Raw genomic sequence first — 16,344 nt, forward strand, 5'->3', positions numbered from 1 at the left:
AGATAAGAAGGCCAGAGGTGGATCATGGGGAGCTTTATATAAAAATTTATAATGAATAACAATAAAATGCTGAATCTGATTACTGGTCAGCAGAAACCCAAAGGAAACAAAATCATCTCCAAACAACAGGAAAGGAGCTTCCCCAATATACTTGAGGAAACTGTAGCCCAGCTGAGATCAGAAATTTGTCCAAGGTCACAGAGCAAGTGAGTAGACCAGCTGGTACTAAAAAAAACCCAGCCAAATTTTCCATACAAAATAATGGAAGACTCCTTTAACTATTTTCCTCTTTATTTTTAATTCACTGTTTGAAAATGGCAGTGAATGATAAAAAATCAAAGTAATGATTCCTTTGCTTCCCATTCCATGTGTCAATAAACAGTAAGTTAAATAAATGAACGGTGACAGACATCTGTGAAGTGTCATAGGAGACTGAAAATTGACTGCCATTCTGGGATTTGCCATTCAGAGGGCAAAACAGTTCTCTCAGCACTGAGAGTGAAATGGACCATGGCAATCTTTGAGCTCCCAGAAGACGAACGAGTCATACCCAGAAGTTCAGAAGAGAAAAAAGGAAACATACAATCTTCTGAGAAGATATATTAAGAAGAAGGAACAGGGAGGCAGAATGCTTAGTCCATCCAACTATTCAGTGATCTGTAAAGCACAAGTGGGATAACCAACAAACAGAAAGAGGACGAATGAAACAAAAAAGAGAAAGAGAGAGCTATGAAAGAGAAGGGAAAGATCCAGGTGGGCCACTGAGTCTCTAGAGGTAGAGGACTGAGACTTAGCTTCTCATTTTTACTTCTTCAAGGGCATTAAAAAAATCTACTCTTTCCCAAATTCCCCCACCTGCCAACTGTCCAGTAATAGACATTATATTATAATCTTGCTTTTTTTTTACTGAAATGTTTCTGGTATCCTTAACTTGCCTCAAATATAGAGAGACTTGGGGTAAGCTACAAACAAAACCAAAAAAAAGTTAGGGCAAAGTGTCAAACTTCTATTTCACTATTACCAATTTTCCTAACTGAGGGCTCTTAGCTATTTTGATTATACTCATAAATTTTGTGTGATATTAACTCCATTAAAGAACAAAGGAAGGGACTGCTATCATGTTGCGTGCAAACTAAAAACGAGATGATTGTTATGTAATAAATTAACCTACAATTAAAATAGTTCTCCAAGATAAAGATTTGAATCTTAAATTAAAAAAACCTGGGCATCTAACTAGTCCCAAAGGCAAATAAGTAAATATTTCTTTGCCTTACAACTGAGGTTAATCATCACAAGTACTAGATTTGCTTGAAAATAACTTGGGAGAAGTTTCTTGAGTGTCCTGGCCACTCCTACTTTGTCCACCAGTGCCTCATTCTCCCCATAAGCTTTTAAAAGATTCAAATGATAAACACAAATGCATGTGTATCTGAAATAGATTTCTCATACTCTTAATAAGAAAGCCTGACACGGCTAAAGAAAGCTAAGCTAACAATAATAACTATTGTTGTTGTTATAATAATAATGATTCATAACAAATATTTGTGAAGCCCTTACTATGTGCCAGGGACTAAGGCAAGTGCTTTGATTCTTAAAAGAACCCTAGGAGGTAGGTGTTATTATTATCCCCATTTTACAGATGAGGAAACTAAGGGTGAGAAAGAGATACTAGAATGGTTTGCCATTTCCTTCTCCAGCTCATTTTACAGATGAGGAAACTGAGGCAAATGGGATTAAGTGACTAGCCCAGGGTCACACAGCTAGTAAGTGTCTGAGACTGGATTTGAACACAAAAGAAATATAGGAAGGGAAACATAGTGAAATAAAGGTAGAAAAGTCAGTTGGAACCAAATGGTGAAGAGCCTTAAACATGAGGTTAGGCAGTTTATATCTTTTCCAAAAAGTAACAGCATACAAATTTTTAAGGGACAGGAATAGGGGAAGGAGAAAGACTACTCCAGTCATTCCTGTAGGTTATGAAGGAATTGAGGCAGTCATATATACCTGGTGTAAGGGTTGTGGGTTAAGGTCATAAATGTCTTACTCTGCTTACTCTAAATGAAGTGATTTTAATGTATAATTTCTCACTGATTTTTTCATAATTGTCATAATGTTCAAATTTTCGTAATTCCAAACCACCTGACTTAATGCCTTTTACGATGTGATTAGCCCCAGTCAAGGGCAAAAGTGGCAGAAAGTCAATGTCAGACAGTCAACTGTTTACACAATTATCCATGCCATTATTTCCCCAAAACATGGCAGGAAACCAGAGTGTTCTAAAGGAGACTAGAATTACAGGCTGTTCCTCTCACATCTGGCATTTAAGAGCAACCAATAGAATGACACTTCCCTTTTGTCTATTCATCATAATCTGCCCTGATATGGGATGTTTGTGAATATTTTTTATTATTCTTCGTTCCGTTTTTCCTTTTTCCTCTTTGCTGATGAATGAACTTGAGTGATTTCCAAGGGCAAAAGAAATTGAGTCATCAACCTTAAGGAGTACAGAACATGACCAGAGTCAGGTGTTATAAAGCTAGTTTTCATCCTGATTCTTCCAGCAATTTCCTGCCCAATGCAGGATGTTATTTAATTTCCTATGACTGACTACAGACTTGAGATTAAAATGCTGACTTACCTCTGGAGGACAATGGAATATATTAACCAGTAATGAATCTAGAACCATGCCTTCTTTGTACATAAGGAGATCAATAAAGCTATGTGGAAAGCATGAGTGAATGGATAAATGAATAAATGATGGATCTATTAGGGTTTGTTTGTAACTTCTGTGTTCCTGACCCTGTGTTCTGACTCGTTAGCCCAGGTGGCAGGAACAGCAGAGAGATGTCCAAAGGGAAAGAGTGGAAGGACAGCAGCTTGTGGTCCTAAAAGCAATCCAGGCTGGGGGAATCATCGTGGCACAAAGAAATAAGGCCAAAGTTTTTCTGCCTTAATACACACACTTCCTCCCTCTCCTGGTATATAAATTATTTATTTCTATCTCCCTCTCAGCCAGACTAAAATCCACCTCTCACACAGGCTTCCCCTTCAACAACCTAGGATAACAACCACTTAGATTTGTCTATGTAGAAAGCCCCAACTGAGGGATTCATTTTTCCAAAGATTACAGGCTAGCAGGGAAAGAAGGACTGAGTTGGACTCTCAGTAGACCTTGATTAAATTCAGGTTCCAACACTGGCTAGCAGGTTGATCTCAGGGCTCTCTGCTCCTCATTTATCCACCCACTTAAATGGAGACTAAAAAACAACCCCTTCCCTGCATTGTACCTTTTCTCACATGACCTACTGGAAGTTCAAATATGACAACGAATGTAATGCATTTTATATGTCGTTCATAGTAACGTAGAGCTGATAAGGACCTCAAAACTTACCATCGGACGCAATCCCCAAAAGCTGAGGCCAAGGTAGGTCATGCGACCTGCCCAAGGTCAAAGAGATAGATAGTAAGCATCAGAATCATTGTTGGAACTCAGGCCCTCCGACACCGGAGCTAGTGTCTTCTCCTATACCAAACTGCTGCTCTAGTAAAAAAAAAAGTCAATAATTATCAATTCCTGTGATTTCCTCAAGGTAAAGGATTTCTGGTGGGGAATGTCTACCAAAGTAGACAAGCAATTTCTTTACACCTTAAATTCTCAGAAAGTTGCCTGACGCACTTAGAGATTAAGTGACTTGGTCAGGATCACAGAACCAGTATGTAGCAGAGATAAGAAGTAAATTCATTTTTCTAGATTCCATGGTTAACTCTGACTACAGCACGGTGCTTGCTGCCTCTTTATCCTCATTATTTTTTGCTAATACTAATATTATTATCCACTAAAAGTAAAATGTAAATCCCTACATGTTCCACTTAAGCACTAAAAAAAAGATGAATTCCAGTGCAGGAACAGAAGCTCTTTCCAACAGCTTCTCTCAGGAGCATCTGATAGAAATACAGGACTGAGATATTCAACAGCCACTTTATTGTATTCTGTATTAAGCCAGTTACCTTATTATTGTCAAAATAATTCTATCCAGATAAAGGAAAGTGTTCATTAAATAAAATGAACAGGGATATATTTTTTTCCTCAATGATTTAATATAGGAAAAAGATTTTGGTTATTTTTTCCCTTTCTCAATAAAAACTGTTACAAAGCAGTCCAAAAACTGCATCAGTTCAGGAAGTTTCTTCACTAGCAGTTCCCAGTAAAGAATATCAAGGAATATCACAAGTCTAGTCCAACAAAATTAATATGTTTTGAAACTTTGAGCACTACGCAGTTTATCAGTTATTATCACTACTAATTATCTGAGCCCCTTTTAATTAGCCTCGGTATCCCTTAAGTCCTTATCTGTAAAAAGGTGGTCACCCAAAAACAAACAAAACATGCTGAAGACCATTCCTGAGAAGGCTGGGCTCATCAGGTGCCCCAGGTGTCCATGGTCTCCTTAGTCAACTGGAAACTCAAGATTAAACAATTTCTTTCAAGATTTGCATAGCTGAATTTTGGAATCCAAGAACCCCTAGGCATTTGTGGTAGGCCAGAGGAAAACTGGCAAAGTCTCATGTCTTCGGCATTTACTGTCACCAAATGGCTTTCAAGTGTCTTAATTCTACAAACTGGATTCCACAGTTGCCTTTTTAATCAGAAAAAACAAAGTTTTAATATAATACTACATAACCCAAAAAAGTACCAAGTTAATATAAAAAGGTTCCTCAGATGAGACATAATAAGAATGATTTATCAACCCAACCTCCCAGACAATCCTTTTATCCTTTACCTCTCAGTGTCTAAGGAGGTTTGTTCATCTCCTTGCTCCGTTTGTCATTTTCTCTTTCTATCCAGTTTTTAATCTCTCCTGATTCACTTACTCTTCCCTTATTGTTTACAAACATGCCCATATGTCCCCCAATCCTATTTTTAAAAAATTTAAAAACCACCTTCTTCCGATCTCCTATCTCCTCAAGCTAAAGCCTTCTCTCTTCCTAGGGTCACTATATCTCAATTCCTGCAAATTTGCTTACAACCTCTCAACTTAACTGAAACTGCTTTTTCCAAGATCACCTCTTAATTGCCAAATTCAGCAGTCCTGATCCTTCCTGATCTCTCTGCAGCATCTGATATCAGTGACCAGCCCTCCTCCTAGATCCCTGGTTGTTCTCTCATGGTTCTCTGCCTTCCAGTCTTATCCCTCAGTCCTCAAGGCTCTGTCTGTCCTGGGCCCTCTTTTCTTCACTCTCTTAATGCCATTAGCTACTATGTGTTCAACTATTATCTCAACGCAAATCACTCCCAGGCCTAGTCTGATTCCTGAAATCTAACCCCTACACCACTGTCTGTTGGATATCTCTGACTGGATGTCTTATAAACAACTCAAACTCAACCTGTCCAAAACAAAACTAATTATCTTAACACACACACACACACACACACACACACACACACACACACACACACGTTCTCTGTCTCTCTCTCTTCTTCTCTTCCAAACTTCCTTATTTCTGTTGAGGTCCCCACATTCTTCCAGTCATCCTGGGTTTACCATTTGAAAATTGTATTCATCTCCTCCCTTTTCCTTACACCTCGCAGCTAATCAGATGCCAAGTGTTATTCCATGATATTTTTTGCATCCAGCTTTCCTATTCACACGACCACCATCATAATTCAGGCCTTTATCACCTCTTCCCTTGATTACTGGAGTGGTCAACTAATTGTTCTCAATGACTCCAATTTCTCCCAGATTCACTCAGTTCTCCACATGGACAACAATCGATATTTGTAAAGCAAGATCCTATGTTACTCTCTTACTCAAAACACTGCAGTGGCTCCCTATTGCCACTAGGAAAAAATGTAAATTCCTCTGGCTGACTATCCTTTCATTATCTAGATCTAAACTTACTGCACATCACTCTCCTTCATGAACTTTACATTCCAAACTCATTACACCACTTGTTATTTCCTATTCTACCATTCCACCCCTGGTCTCTATGCCTTTACAGTAGGAGTCCTGCATGCTAGGAATATGCTTCATCCTCACCTCTGCCTTGAAGAATCCCTGACTTCAGGGCTCAGCTTCAGGTCACCTCTGACAAAAGGCTAATACTGATGCTACCCAGTTGGCACCACCCTCCTCTCCTCAAAAGTTACTTGGCATTTCTTTTCTATATGTTCTAAGTACATGCTGTTGTCCATCATCATGGAACCCTGCACTCCTAATGGAAAATAAAGTATCTAAGGACACATACTACTTATATTTTATCTTTGTATCCCCAGTGCCTATTATAGTGCCTGACATATGACAGGCACTTAATAAATGTTTATTAAATGAATGAATTAAGAAAAATTATTTTCTCATAATGGCTTAATTCAGCAAGTGATTCAAATGCCAGAACTTCATTCTTCTTTGTTTAATGAAAGTCATCTACATCCCCCCAATAAAAAAAAAGTTTTTCTCATCCTTTACCTTATCAGAAAATGTGTTTCAAATGCATATGAGAAATCACTAGCCTTTTCCAAGTACTAAGAATAAGTTGTAAACTGACAGCAGAGGCCAACACTAGAAGAAAGAATTGTTATGGAAAGTCAAGCAGCATTCAAATCACAGGAGACGATTGTAGGAGCACAGAGCTTATTAGAGTTCAGGACATTCTATAGAGCCTTAAGGTGATATACAAATGCAATTAACTACATTTCCACTGGTACTATCATCACCACCACTAGTCAACAGACCCTGTCCCAAGTCAGAATTTAAAATGTTCATGTCCTATGGAAGTTGTATAGCTCTGTGGCTTATTATAAGTAAGTAAAAGAAACGATATTCATAGACATAAAGAAATAAGCTATATAATATGATGCAAAATAAAGTGAGAACCAGAAAAACAAATCATACAAAAAAGCAGCATTATAAAGACAAACACTGTCAAAAGAGTTAACAAAGTTGATCAGTGTGATAACTGATCATGATTCCAGAAGACTGACAATGAAAGATGGTGCCCACCTCCTCAGAGAGAGGTGACGGACTCAAAATGCAGAAGGAGACACATATTTTTTGACAGGGCCAAAATAATGGAATTAGGTTTTACTGGAGTATGGATATTTTTGTTACAAGTGCTTTATTTTTCATTATTTTTCAAAAAAATAATTTTGGAATGGGGAAGGTGAGAGGGAGAGAAAAAACAAATGCTTAAGTGAAATATGTTTAAAAAGACATATACATATATATACATATATATACATATATAAAAACATATCTATTATATCCTGACACTACTTACTTTCCAAAGAAGCATTCTTTTAAAATAAGTTTAGTTCTCTACATTTCATTCAACAAAATCTAACTTGCCCATAATACACCACTGAAACAGAGAGATGCAGCACTTACCTTTGTTTCACATTTCTTGTGGCAGGAATACTTGCACACTAGGAAAAAAACAAAATACAATTGCTGAGTTGCTTGGCTAACAATGCTTATTTTATCCAACAAGTCCTCACAATCCTTGAAAAAGTTCCTATTACAGGACAGTTAGGCACTTGGGAGGGCAGAGCCGGAACTTTCCCTGATAACTAGGGAGATTATTCATTTATGATGTAATCCAAAATTGCAAAAGTTGGTGGGCAGCAAGCATGAGCACATACCAAGTTAACATTTGATAGCTGTTACCAACTGCTAGACAAAGTAAAGTTATGATGACTCAGGTAAAAGCTTTTTTTTCCCTGGAGCCAAGCTACAAAGAGTGGTTTTCTTAAAGCGCTCCTTACTTTGGAAGCCAAATCCAAGCATGCAAGGAAAGATTCGATTATCCTGGAGCAGTAACAAACATTAGGATATGCTCAGGCATTTCAGGGCACTTGCCTGAAGAGGAGAAAGGTTTCAAAATACCAGGAGAGAAGCAGCGTAACTCCATGCTCTTAGCTCCAATGAGAGGCGTGCATTTGGTTTACTTACTTCATCCATTTCCGGACAACATAAGAATCAACTGTCAAAATAAATACATGTCTAAATTCCTACAGGCAAAACCTTCAACTTGGGCCAATTGTCTAAATCGAGCAGGTCATGGGTTGGCTTGAAGGTCCTAACAATGGCGATTTAAGGCTGGAACCAATGCAGATTTCACAGGACTTCTCCCCAGGAGGATGCAGCTGTGCTGTAATAAGGAACTAAAAGCATTCTCTCTCAGCCACAATAGGATCTCCATAATCACTCTCTGACCACTAGTTGCTTTTTTTTTTCTCTATAGGAAACAACTGGGTATTCAAAGACTTCAAGACTGTAGGATGACAGAAAGAATTTCACCATCTCCAACACACACAAGATCAATCAATGTTGTAACTCAGGCAGGTCCTTCAAGTTTTCCTTGCATCGTGAATTTTAAATTGACTTTTCTAATTTCCTCCACCCTTAGGACTTCATGTGCCTTCTCATTTTAAATGGGATTATTCATGTTGTTGGTCATAGAATAACATCAACCAGGAAAAAATATTTATTTTTCATCTAGTGAGTGCACACTCCAGAAGTAACTATGTTAAATGGTTAGCCAATAAAAAGAATCTTGGTGTGGAAATGGTAGAGGTGGGGGGGGGGGAGTATCTCTATCCTAAACAGATCACAAATCTATATAGTTTCCAATCTATTTTGAATAAGAACTATACCTGATATATATAGAAGGAAGATAAAAATTCACAATGACTTATTTATCTATTTGATCAATGATATTCATTGTGTACGAGTGAACTCCGGAATTCTTCCTGCACCCCTAGGGCACTCTGATGCATGTGCTGAAGCATAAAGACTAGCCAACCATAAAATTATTTTAGCTTCTATTATGCCTGATCCTGAAATCTGCCACAGAACTGGAAGAGCTGCCGTTAGCCAGGAAATCAATCTACCCAGGCAGTAGCGTACATGGGTAGTATGTAGCCCTAAAAGAGAAGTTAGTTTAAATGGGATGTCCCAAGAGACAGTCACAAAATAAAAAAGGTCACAAACACAAGCCATGTGCCAAAAGACAGAGAACACAGAGACAGGTCTATCTGTTTTACTTGGTCTGATGAGTGAACAGAAAGCTCTTAAAACCTAAGGCATGAAATCATACTTCATTCAGCAAGGACTTTAGAACTACCTCATAGGCTGACCTCAAAGTAACAAATCATTCTGATTATAACATACAAATGTACCAACTTTGAATCCCCAAGGGCTCCACGTCGGGGGAATGCATACAGGATCCAGATGGACCAGCACCACTTAGACAAAAGTCATGAGGAACATGACAATCTGCTAGGAAAAGGTTTTTAGACAGTCTAATGGCAGATGGAACCTCTCTAAGGTTTTCAATATATTATTCCAAATGTCATATGTAAACTCCAAGAGTGCAAACTAGAAAGGTTAATTAATTTCTTATGCTGGGTTTCCCAAACACCTACTCTCATCAGTATTTGAAAATGAACTGTCTTAAACTACAAGGTCTCTCTCAAAGTTCTCCCCTACTGTTGAATTAGCTTTAAAGAATCAGCTTTTAATATTTGTGTGAATCACAGACCCCTGTGGCAGCCTGGTGAACCCTATGCACACCCCAGAGTAACTGTTTTTAAATGCATAAAATACACGATGTTTTAAAGGAAGTCAATTATGCTGAAATAGTTATCGAACTGAATGGCAAAAACATTCAACACTGGAAAAAATAAACAAGAATTCAGATCAATGTAAACAGTCAACTGATTCCAGAGGAGTTATGGGGAAGAATGCTAGCTGCCTTCTAACTAAATAGGCAGAATGAAACACATTTCTGTCCATAGCCCTTATGGGAATTTGCTTGCTTGACCATGCCTATTTTATTTATTACAAGGGGTTCCCCATCACCACCCAGAGTGTTGGATGGAGTTGAAAAGAGGGAAAAAACGCTTGATAATTGAAAATTTTTTTCATTTAAAAATACCAGCACTGGTATTTTGATTTAAAAAAGTTATCAAAATCTATTTTTTAAAAATTTCACAGACTCTCAGGTTAAGGACTTCTGATTTAAGGTATTAAAATATAATAAAATGAATTTTTAAAATCCTCCTAGGGATGAGATCAGAGTCTGTTCAGGTAATGGGGTCAAAACAAGGTTCCCATTGTCCTCTAAAATAGAAAGCCTTTTCCGCTTAATTCTCTGATGAAAATCAACATGTATAATATTAACCTAACCAGTACTGGATGGAACATTGACTACATCCTGTAATGCTGCTAATTCTGCCATTTTAATGCATTTCAATGACATGTTTATAACTAGGAAACAAAAGGATTATTTAGAGAAGAAAATCACAATTTTCATAGCACTTCAGTTAGGAAAATGTCTTTCTTTTGCTTATTTTTACATACTAAGAATTCTGTGCATGTTCAGCTAAAGATTAGAGAACCAAAGATCATTAACCCTACATCTATCACCATCATTTCTGCATTAAGTCCCAAGGGTGCACTCGTCTGATGCATTTTTCCAATAGATACTATATCCTTTCAACACCAAACTTCAAAGGAGAATCTCCACTCACTGTCTCCTCTTCTCTCATCACCTACTTAGTGGTTAAATTCTTGCAATCTGACTTCTACTACTACCATTCTCTTGAAGCTGTTTCCTCAGAAGGTCAGCGACCTGCTGATCACCAAATCTAACAGCCTTTTCTCAGTTCTCGTCCCCCTTGACCTCTACGCCATATCCAGCTCTGTGGCCACCCTTCTTGACATGATACTTTCCTAGTTCTTTTTCTACTACCATCATAACTCCTACTGACAATTCCTCTATGGCTTTCATTGCTCATCCTTTACCTCCTCTCATCCTTCACTATCAGCACCCCCCAAATGCCAAGGACAGCAGCAGGGCAGGTATAAGAGGGAGCAGACTGGTCCTCTGACCAAGGGCCAAACTGACCTTCTTCCATCGTCCCTTGAACTTTCCCTACTTCTCAGACCCATACCGATTTCTTGTCTCTTCTCTGAGGATATAAGGAGCTGCCACAGTGGATATAAAGATATATTAGCAAAGGAAGAATTAGGAGTCATGCACTATGTTACTGAGCACAACATGTGTCTCTAAAGTGCATTGATGATCCCTACAAAGTGTATTAATAAGTTTAATACTAGGGAAGGGTGGCATAGAAGGTATGCTGATTCATATTTGTGTCTTCATATACTGAAAGGAATTCATTATAGGATTTCCTGAGGCACTGAGTAGTGGTAAAGTTACCCAGCCCATGGTTACACAGTCAGTATGTGTCAGAAGCAACATCTGAATCCGTATCTTCATGACTCCAAGCCAATCTTCTAACCATTATATTATATTCCCTCTTTGATTTAGTTATATCCTTTAAAAAAATAAACAGGGAGTAGGGAATCAAACAGAAGATTACAGAGCAAATTTAGAGATGCTCCGGTATTAACCACAGGATGTTTTAGAATAATTGTTACATGTCCACTGTTTTCTAATATATATTTAATATTTCAGTCCATCCAGGGGACACCAATAACTTACTGAACATAACGTAGGCCCTACGAAGAAAGATGCCCTCTTTGTAAGCCTATAAACGTGGGAAGGTAGGGGGTACAGTGAATATGGCTCTGAGCCTGGAATCAGGAAGACCTGAGTTCAAATCTTGCTTCAGACACTAGTTGTGTGACACTGGACAAGATGCTTAACCCTCTTTGCCTCAGTTTCCTAATCTGTAAAATGAGCTGGAGAAGGAAATGTTACACCACTCCAGTACCTTTGCCAAAAAAACCCCAAATGCGGTCACATAGTGTTGGACATGATTGAAATGGCTCAATAACAACAACAAATAGAAGAAATGAAAACCTGACACTGAATTAGATATTAAAGGAGGGGAGAGGAGACACTTAGGATGAACAATTAAATACCCTCATTTAGCAATGTGTGTTAAAGCCTGGACATTTTACTAACAAAGCAGGCTCAGCTGCTTTACTAACCCATTCTTTCTCAGTCCACAGATTCCATTTTTCTGCCAATGGTTTTTCAACAACAGTTGTTGTGGGTCTTCTGGGCCTGACCCTGTTTGCCACAGTCCAGCTGATTTAATCAATGTCACGCTCATCCAGCCTGCTTTCGGGGCTTCCTCTTGGCAGTTGAAGGTCTGCACACCACACATCAGCTCCCTTGTCAAGTTAGGCTATTTCCAAAATCATGTTTAAGAATTCTGGTACCCACCCTAGGAGTAACTAAGCCTCAGTGTCAGGCTCTGAATGCCATTTTAAATCACTACTCTGCAGAATATCTTCCTCAGTGCTCAGAGTCTGGGCAATGGATCTGCAATATCTTTCAGACCAATTATGTAATACCCCACAAATATTTACAGAAAAACAGTTAATCTTTTCTACTTCAGTAAGTATCTCCTTAAGAATAAAATCCTAAATTCAGTAGTTTCCAAAAAGAATTGTACAAAAAGTGACTAGACACCCTGGGTTAAAGCAGGAGATTATACAGGTTTTCATCTCTCTACTTCCTAATGGGTCTTTCCCCTCTTCCCCTTGCAAAAAATCCTTCACTGACATATTTTTCCCCCATAATGAACTTACTTTCCCTTTTTTTGATTTGACTCATCTCTCTGTCCCACTGCTAAAGTTCCCTCTGGCCCACAACTTCTTAACAGGAGGTCTATGAATTCAGATGAGAAAAAAAAATGCATGTTTAATTTCATCAGTCTCTAATAAACTTAGCATTTCCTTCACTTGTGATATTAAAAAAAACCACAACCACCATTATTCTTGGAAGGGGGACGTAGGCTTTATCAGACTGCCAAAGGAATCCATGGTACAAAAAGGTTTAAAAACCCCATTCTAATATATGTACTTCTCCCTCACTCAGAAAGAGTCATACTTATCAAAACTTCATATTTCTTATACCTCTGCTTTCCAAGAGAAGTTGGGGGATCACTGTAGCTCCCCTATCTCTACCTCCCCTAAATGGATCTCTTCACTTAAATATTTCCTTGTCTTTCCTTGCTTCACACATTTTCCCCCAGAGTTCACCACTGAAAAAAGGATAGGAAGGAAAAATGTCCACATCACTCCTTGGACCGGGAACAAGATGCACCATGGAAACCACCAGTGGTTTTGTACCATCCTCTCCAAAATCTAATAATTTTTGTTTACCAGTAAAAGTCATCTATTAGCTAAAATAGTGTCATATTAAACTTCCTAAAAAATGCATTAAGACACGATGAGGGAGTGAAGTGACTACTTTGGGAGGTGAAATGATCCTAAGGCTATATAATAGAGAAGCCGACGCTGAAAAGATTAATGAATAAATCAACAATGCTTCATGAAGAGCCTCTGATGATGTGAAATGTGAATGAGAAACTTGCATTATGAAGTGCAGTTATAGAACAGAAATTATTTTTTCCCATTCCCATTTACTACTGATTATCATTAGATGTGTCACTAAAATTGAAAGGCTCTAAATATACATTCAGTACACTAAGTAGTAGCCTTGGCAGTGCACATTTAAACCAGTCTTATCCCTACCAAATCACATGAAGTAAACAAATAACCTGCATGGTACATGAATGGCATAGGACCTATGCTACAGGCCCACAATGGGAGCAGTCACTGTAGACAAATTGAAGACTTTGTCCCAAGTAGAAAGGCATTCCTGTAGACCTGGGAGGTGGGAGAAGACCTGCTAACCACTGGTTTCTGGTCCTTGATACAGAAAGTTGTCAAGAAATGTTTTACTAAACTCAAGGAACAATTAAAGGGAGTAGTAATTTCCATTTCAGAATTCCTCTAAAACCTCTATCTTGAATGATTACATCAGCTATTTTTTTTGCACCCAATTCCAATTTAACAGTAGACACACTACTCTAAGTATGTATCCCATGGCACTGGAAAATGTACTTCATGTATCATAGCTTACAATCAACTAACACTTTCTATTCCTGTTCATGGAAGTTAGATTCCTAAAAGTCACCAATATGTATTTGATTCTCTGTTTAATGAAACTGAAATTTCAAACTTAATTTCCTTGGTCTGACTTCAGTTCTCAATGAGAACAAAAAAAAAATGAAAAAATGAGTATTTCAGGTGAACGGAAATTCAGGGCCACTTTGGAACAGCTTTGACTAGCCATTAAGTAAGGAGAAGCTGGTCCATCAATTCCTTTTCAAAAGTGATTATCATTGGATATAGTTTCAGAGGAATTAAAGAAAAGTGATTACCAAAGATATTGCATAAAAAATGAGTATATGTGGGTAAAATTCTCAAAGGAATAGAGGTGACTGAATTTCCTCAGAATGCAATATGTAGGCATAATTAATGTCTTCCACCAGTTACTGTATATAAACTAAAAGATCTCATGTAAAATACAGAGGTTCCAGGAAAAGACAGATTATCTAACTATCATCAGAACCTAGACTCTTTTGACAACATTAATTTGCCATCATGTTCTTTGAATTGACATTAGATTGGAGTAACAGACAGAGACTGTCAACTGGGAAGATTTGGATTCTAGTCCTGCCCTCTGACACATAGTATATACTGTGTGACCCTGGGCAAGTCACTTAACTTCTCCAGGTCTGAGACAACTCTCTAAAACTATAAATTACAGAGGAGCTACAGATCTACACTGCCACAAACCAAGCCTTTGACTAATATAAAACACTCCATGACTAGATGGCTAAAAAGATGATACATCCACAGATAATTTCAAGATAGTCCCAGTTTCTCATATCCAAATGGAACAAATTTGAAAGAAAATTGGGTATAGAAAATAAATGACATGACAGGTCTTTAAAAAAAAAACAGGAAAAAAGCAAATTCCCAAATTACAATTTGTTGTTTAAGTTTAGAAACAGCTTTTGGGAACAAAACAGAATATAATGAAATATTTAAATGAAAAGGAATGACAAAGAATAACCAAGCAGTTCTGATCCTTTGACAAATGGTTTAAAACAAACAAACTTGGGTGAGACAGAGAAGAAGGAAATCCAGGCATGATACCTGATGTACTATCAGAAGAATTAGACATTCATGAGTGAATAAATGAATGAATGAATGAATCATCATTTGTTAAGTGCTCACTATGTACTAGGCACTGTGCTAATGGCATTTAAGACAAAGTCAGAAAGGGTGGCTCCTTACCAGATCAAATCATCTGTGAGTTGAAAGGCTGGAAGTAGAGAGACCAATGAGTAGGTTATTACCATGGTCCAAGCAAGAGCTAATTCAAGCCCAAAGTTGGATATTAATCAATCATGTGAGTGCAGAGAAGGAGATGGAGATGAAAAACTGTTTCAGGATGTACAGGACCAGATAAATTTGAGTGACCAGATAAATTTGAAGGGTACAAGTGAGGAAAGAGTCAAGGATGACTCTGAGGTCATGTAGCTGGATGACTAGGAAAAGGATGATAGCTGTAACAGAGATAAAGAATTGAGGTCATCTACTTCCCTGATTCTGATAGCTGTTAGCTGAAGTGGTTCTATCCTACTTCATATATTCCTAGACCTCCTAATTTTCTCTCTCCTTCGTGTCTTCATTCTCCGCCTCAAGTTATATTTGCCTAGGTTCACATCAGATTCCACAATAGAAACCTTATTCCTTCAAGGCATGGAATACTTTCCCAGCACCTAGCACCATACCATGATATAGTATGTGCTTAATATGTGTTAGAGTGAATGGATTCACCAAGGACTGACATCCAGTGAACCAGGCAGAGAAATCTAGATGTTTACCAGAACTATTTGCCAGAATCCTGGAAGACGTTCCACATAAAAGGCAAATATGGTCATGGATATATCTGACTCCAAAACAGGTTGGTCATAGCCTAAGAATGAGAGACAACAGGTGGGTTACATGAGTGGCACCGACAGGTATCCCTAGATACTAAAATAACAGCAGTGATGTTGTCCATTGGGTTAATTTGATGCTCCATGTGGATTTAGGAAACATTGATAAGAACTGTACAGTATGAAGCAGGGAATGGTGGATTGCATAAAGGGATCAGCCTCCATTGGTAAACCAAATCCTCACAATGATGTAATCAGACACTCCAAGAATACCTGAAAAATGAATCAGGCTTTTGAATACATATTCACACCGATTTAATAAAAGCAAATACACATGAATAATCTGTTTTGTCTTTGCATACCCAACACAACACATTGCCTGAAATATAGTACATACTTAAAAGCTTATTTAATTGAATCAATTTCAACTGTAAAGACTTATAGGCTTCAAAGGTATAAACAAAGGGAAAATGATACCAAAAATGGTCAGTTATAACCTTCATTCCTCAACTCTCAAACATGATCACATACAAATCAAGATGATAAGGGAAAGAGGTTAAATGTCATATTTC

At 37.9% G+C, this 16,344-nt stretch overlaps 1 protein-coding gene across 8 annotated transcripts in view; it reads right to left on the bottom strand.

Moving 5' to 3' along the window:
* The window catches only part of TNS3 (tensin 3), a 511,962-nt gene that overhangs the window by 288,633 nt on the left and 206,985 nt on the right, over nt 1–16,344 (bottom strand). For 7 of the 8 annotated variants that reach the window (XM_072598110.1, XM_072598117.1, XM_072598114.1 and 4 more), the window contains one exon: nt 7,383–7,420. In XM_072598110.1, coding sequence (XP_072454211.1) covers nt 7,383–7,420 — 38 coding nt within the window. Of the gene's footprint in view, nt 1–7,382; nt 7,421–7,759; nt 7,893–16,344 lie in introns of those variants that run through there. The other variant, XM_072598115.1, reaches the window with a different exon arrangement.

The sequence above is a fragment of the Notamacropus eugenii genome, chromosome 3 (genome assembly GCF_028372415.1).
Source record: "Notamacropus eugenii isolate mMacEug1 chromosome 3, mMacEug1.pri_v2, whole genome shotgun sequence".
In the NCBI taxonomy this organism is placed as follows: Eukaryota; Metazoa; Chordata; class Mammalia; order Diprotodontia; family Macropodidae; genus Notamacropus; species Notamacropus eugenii.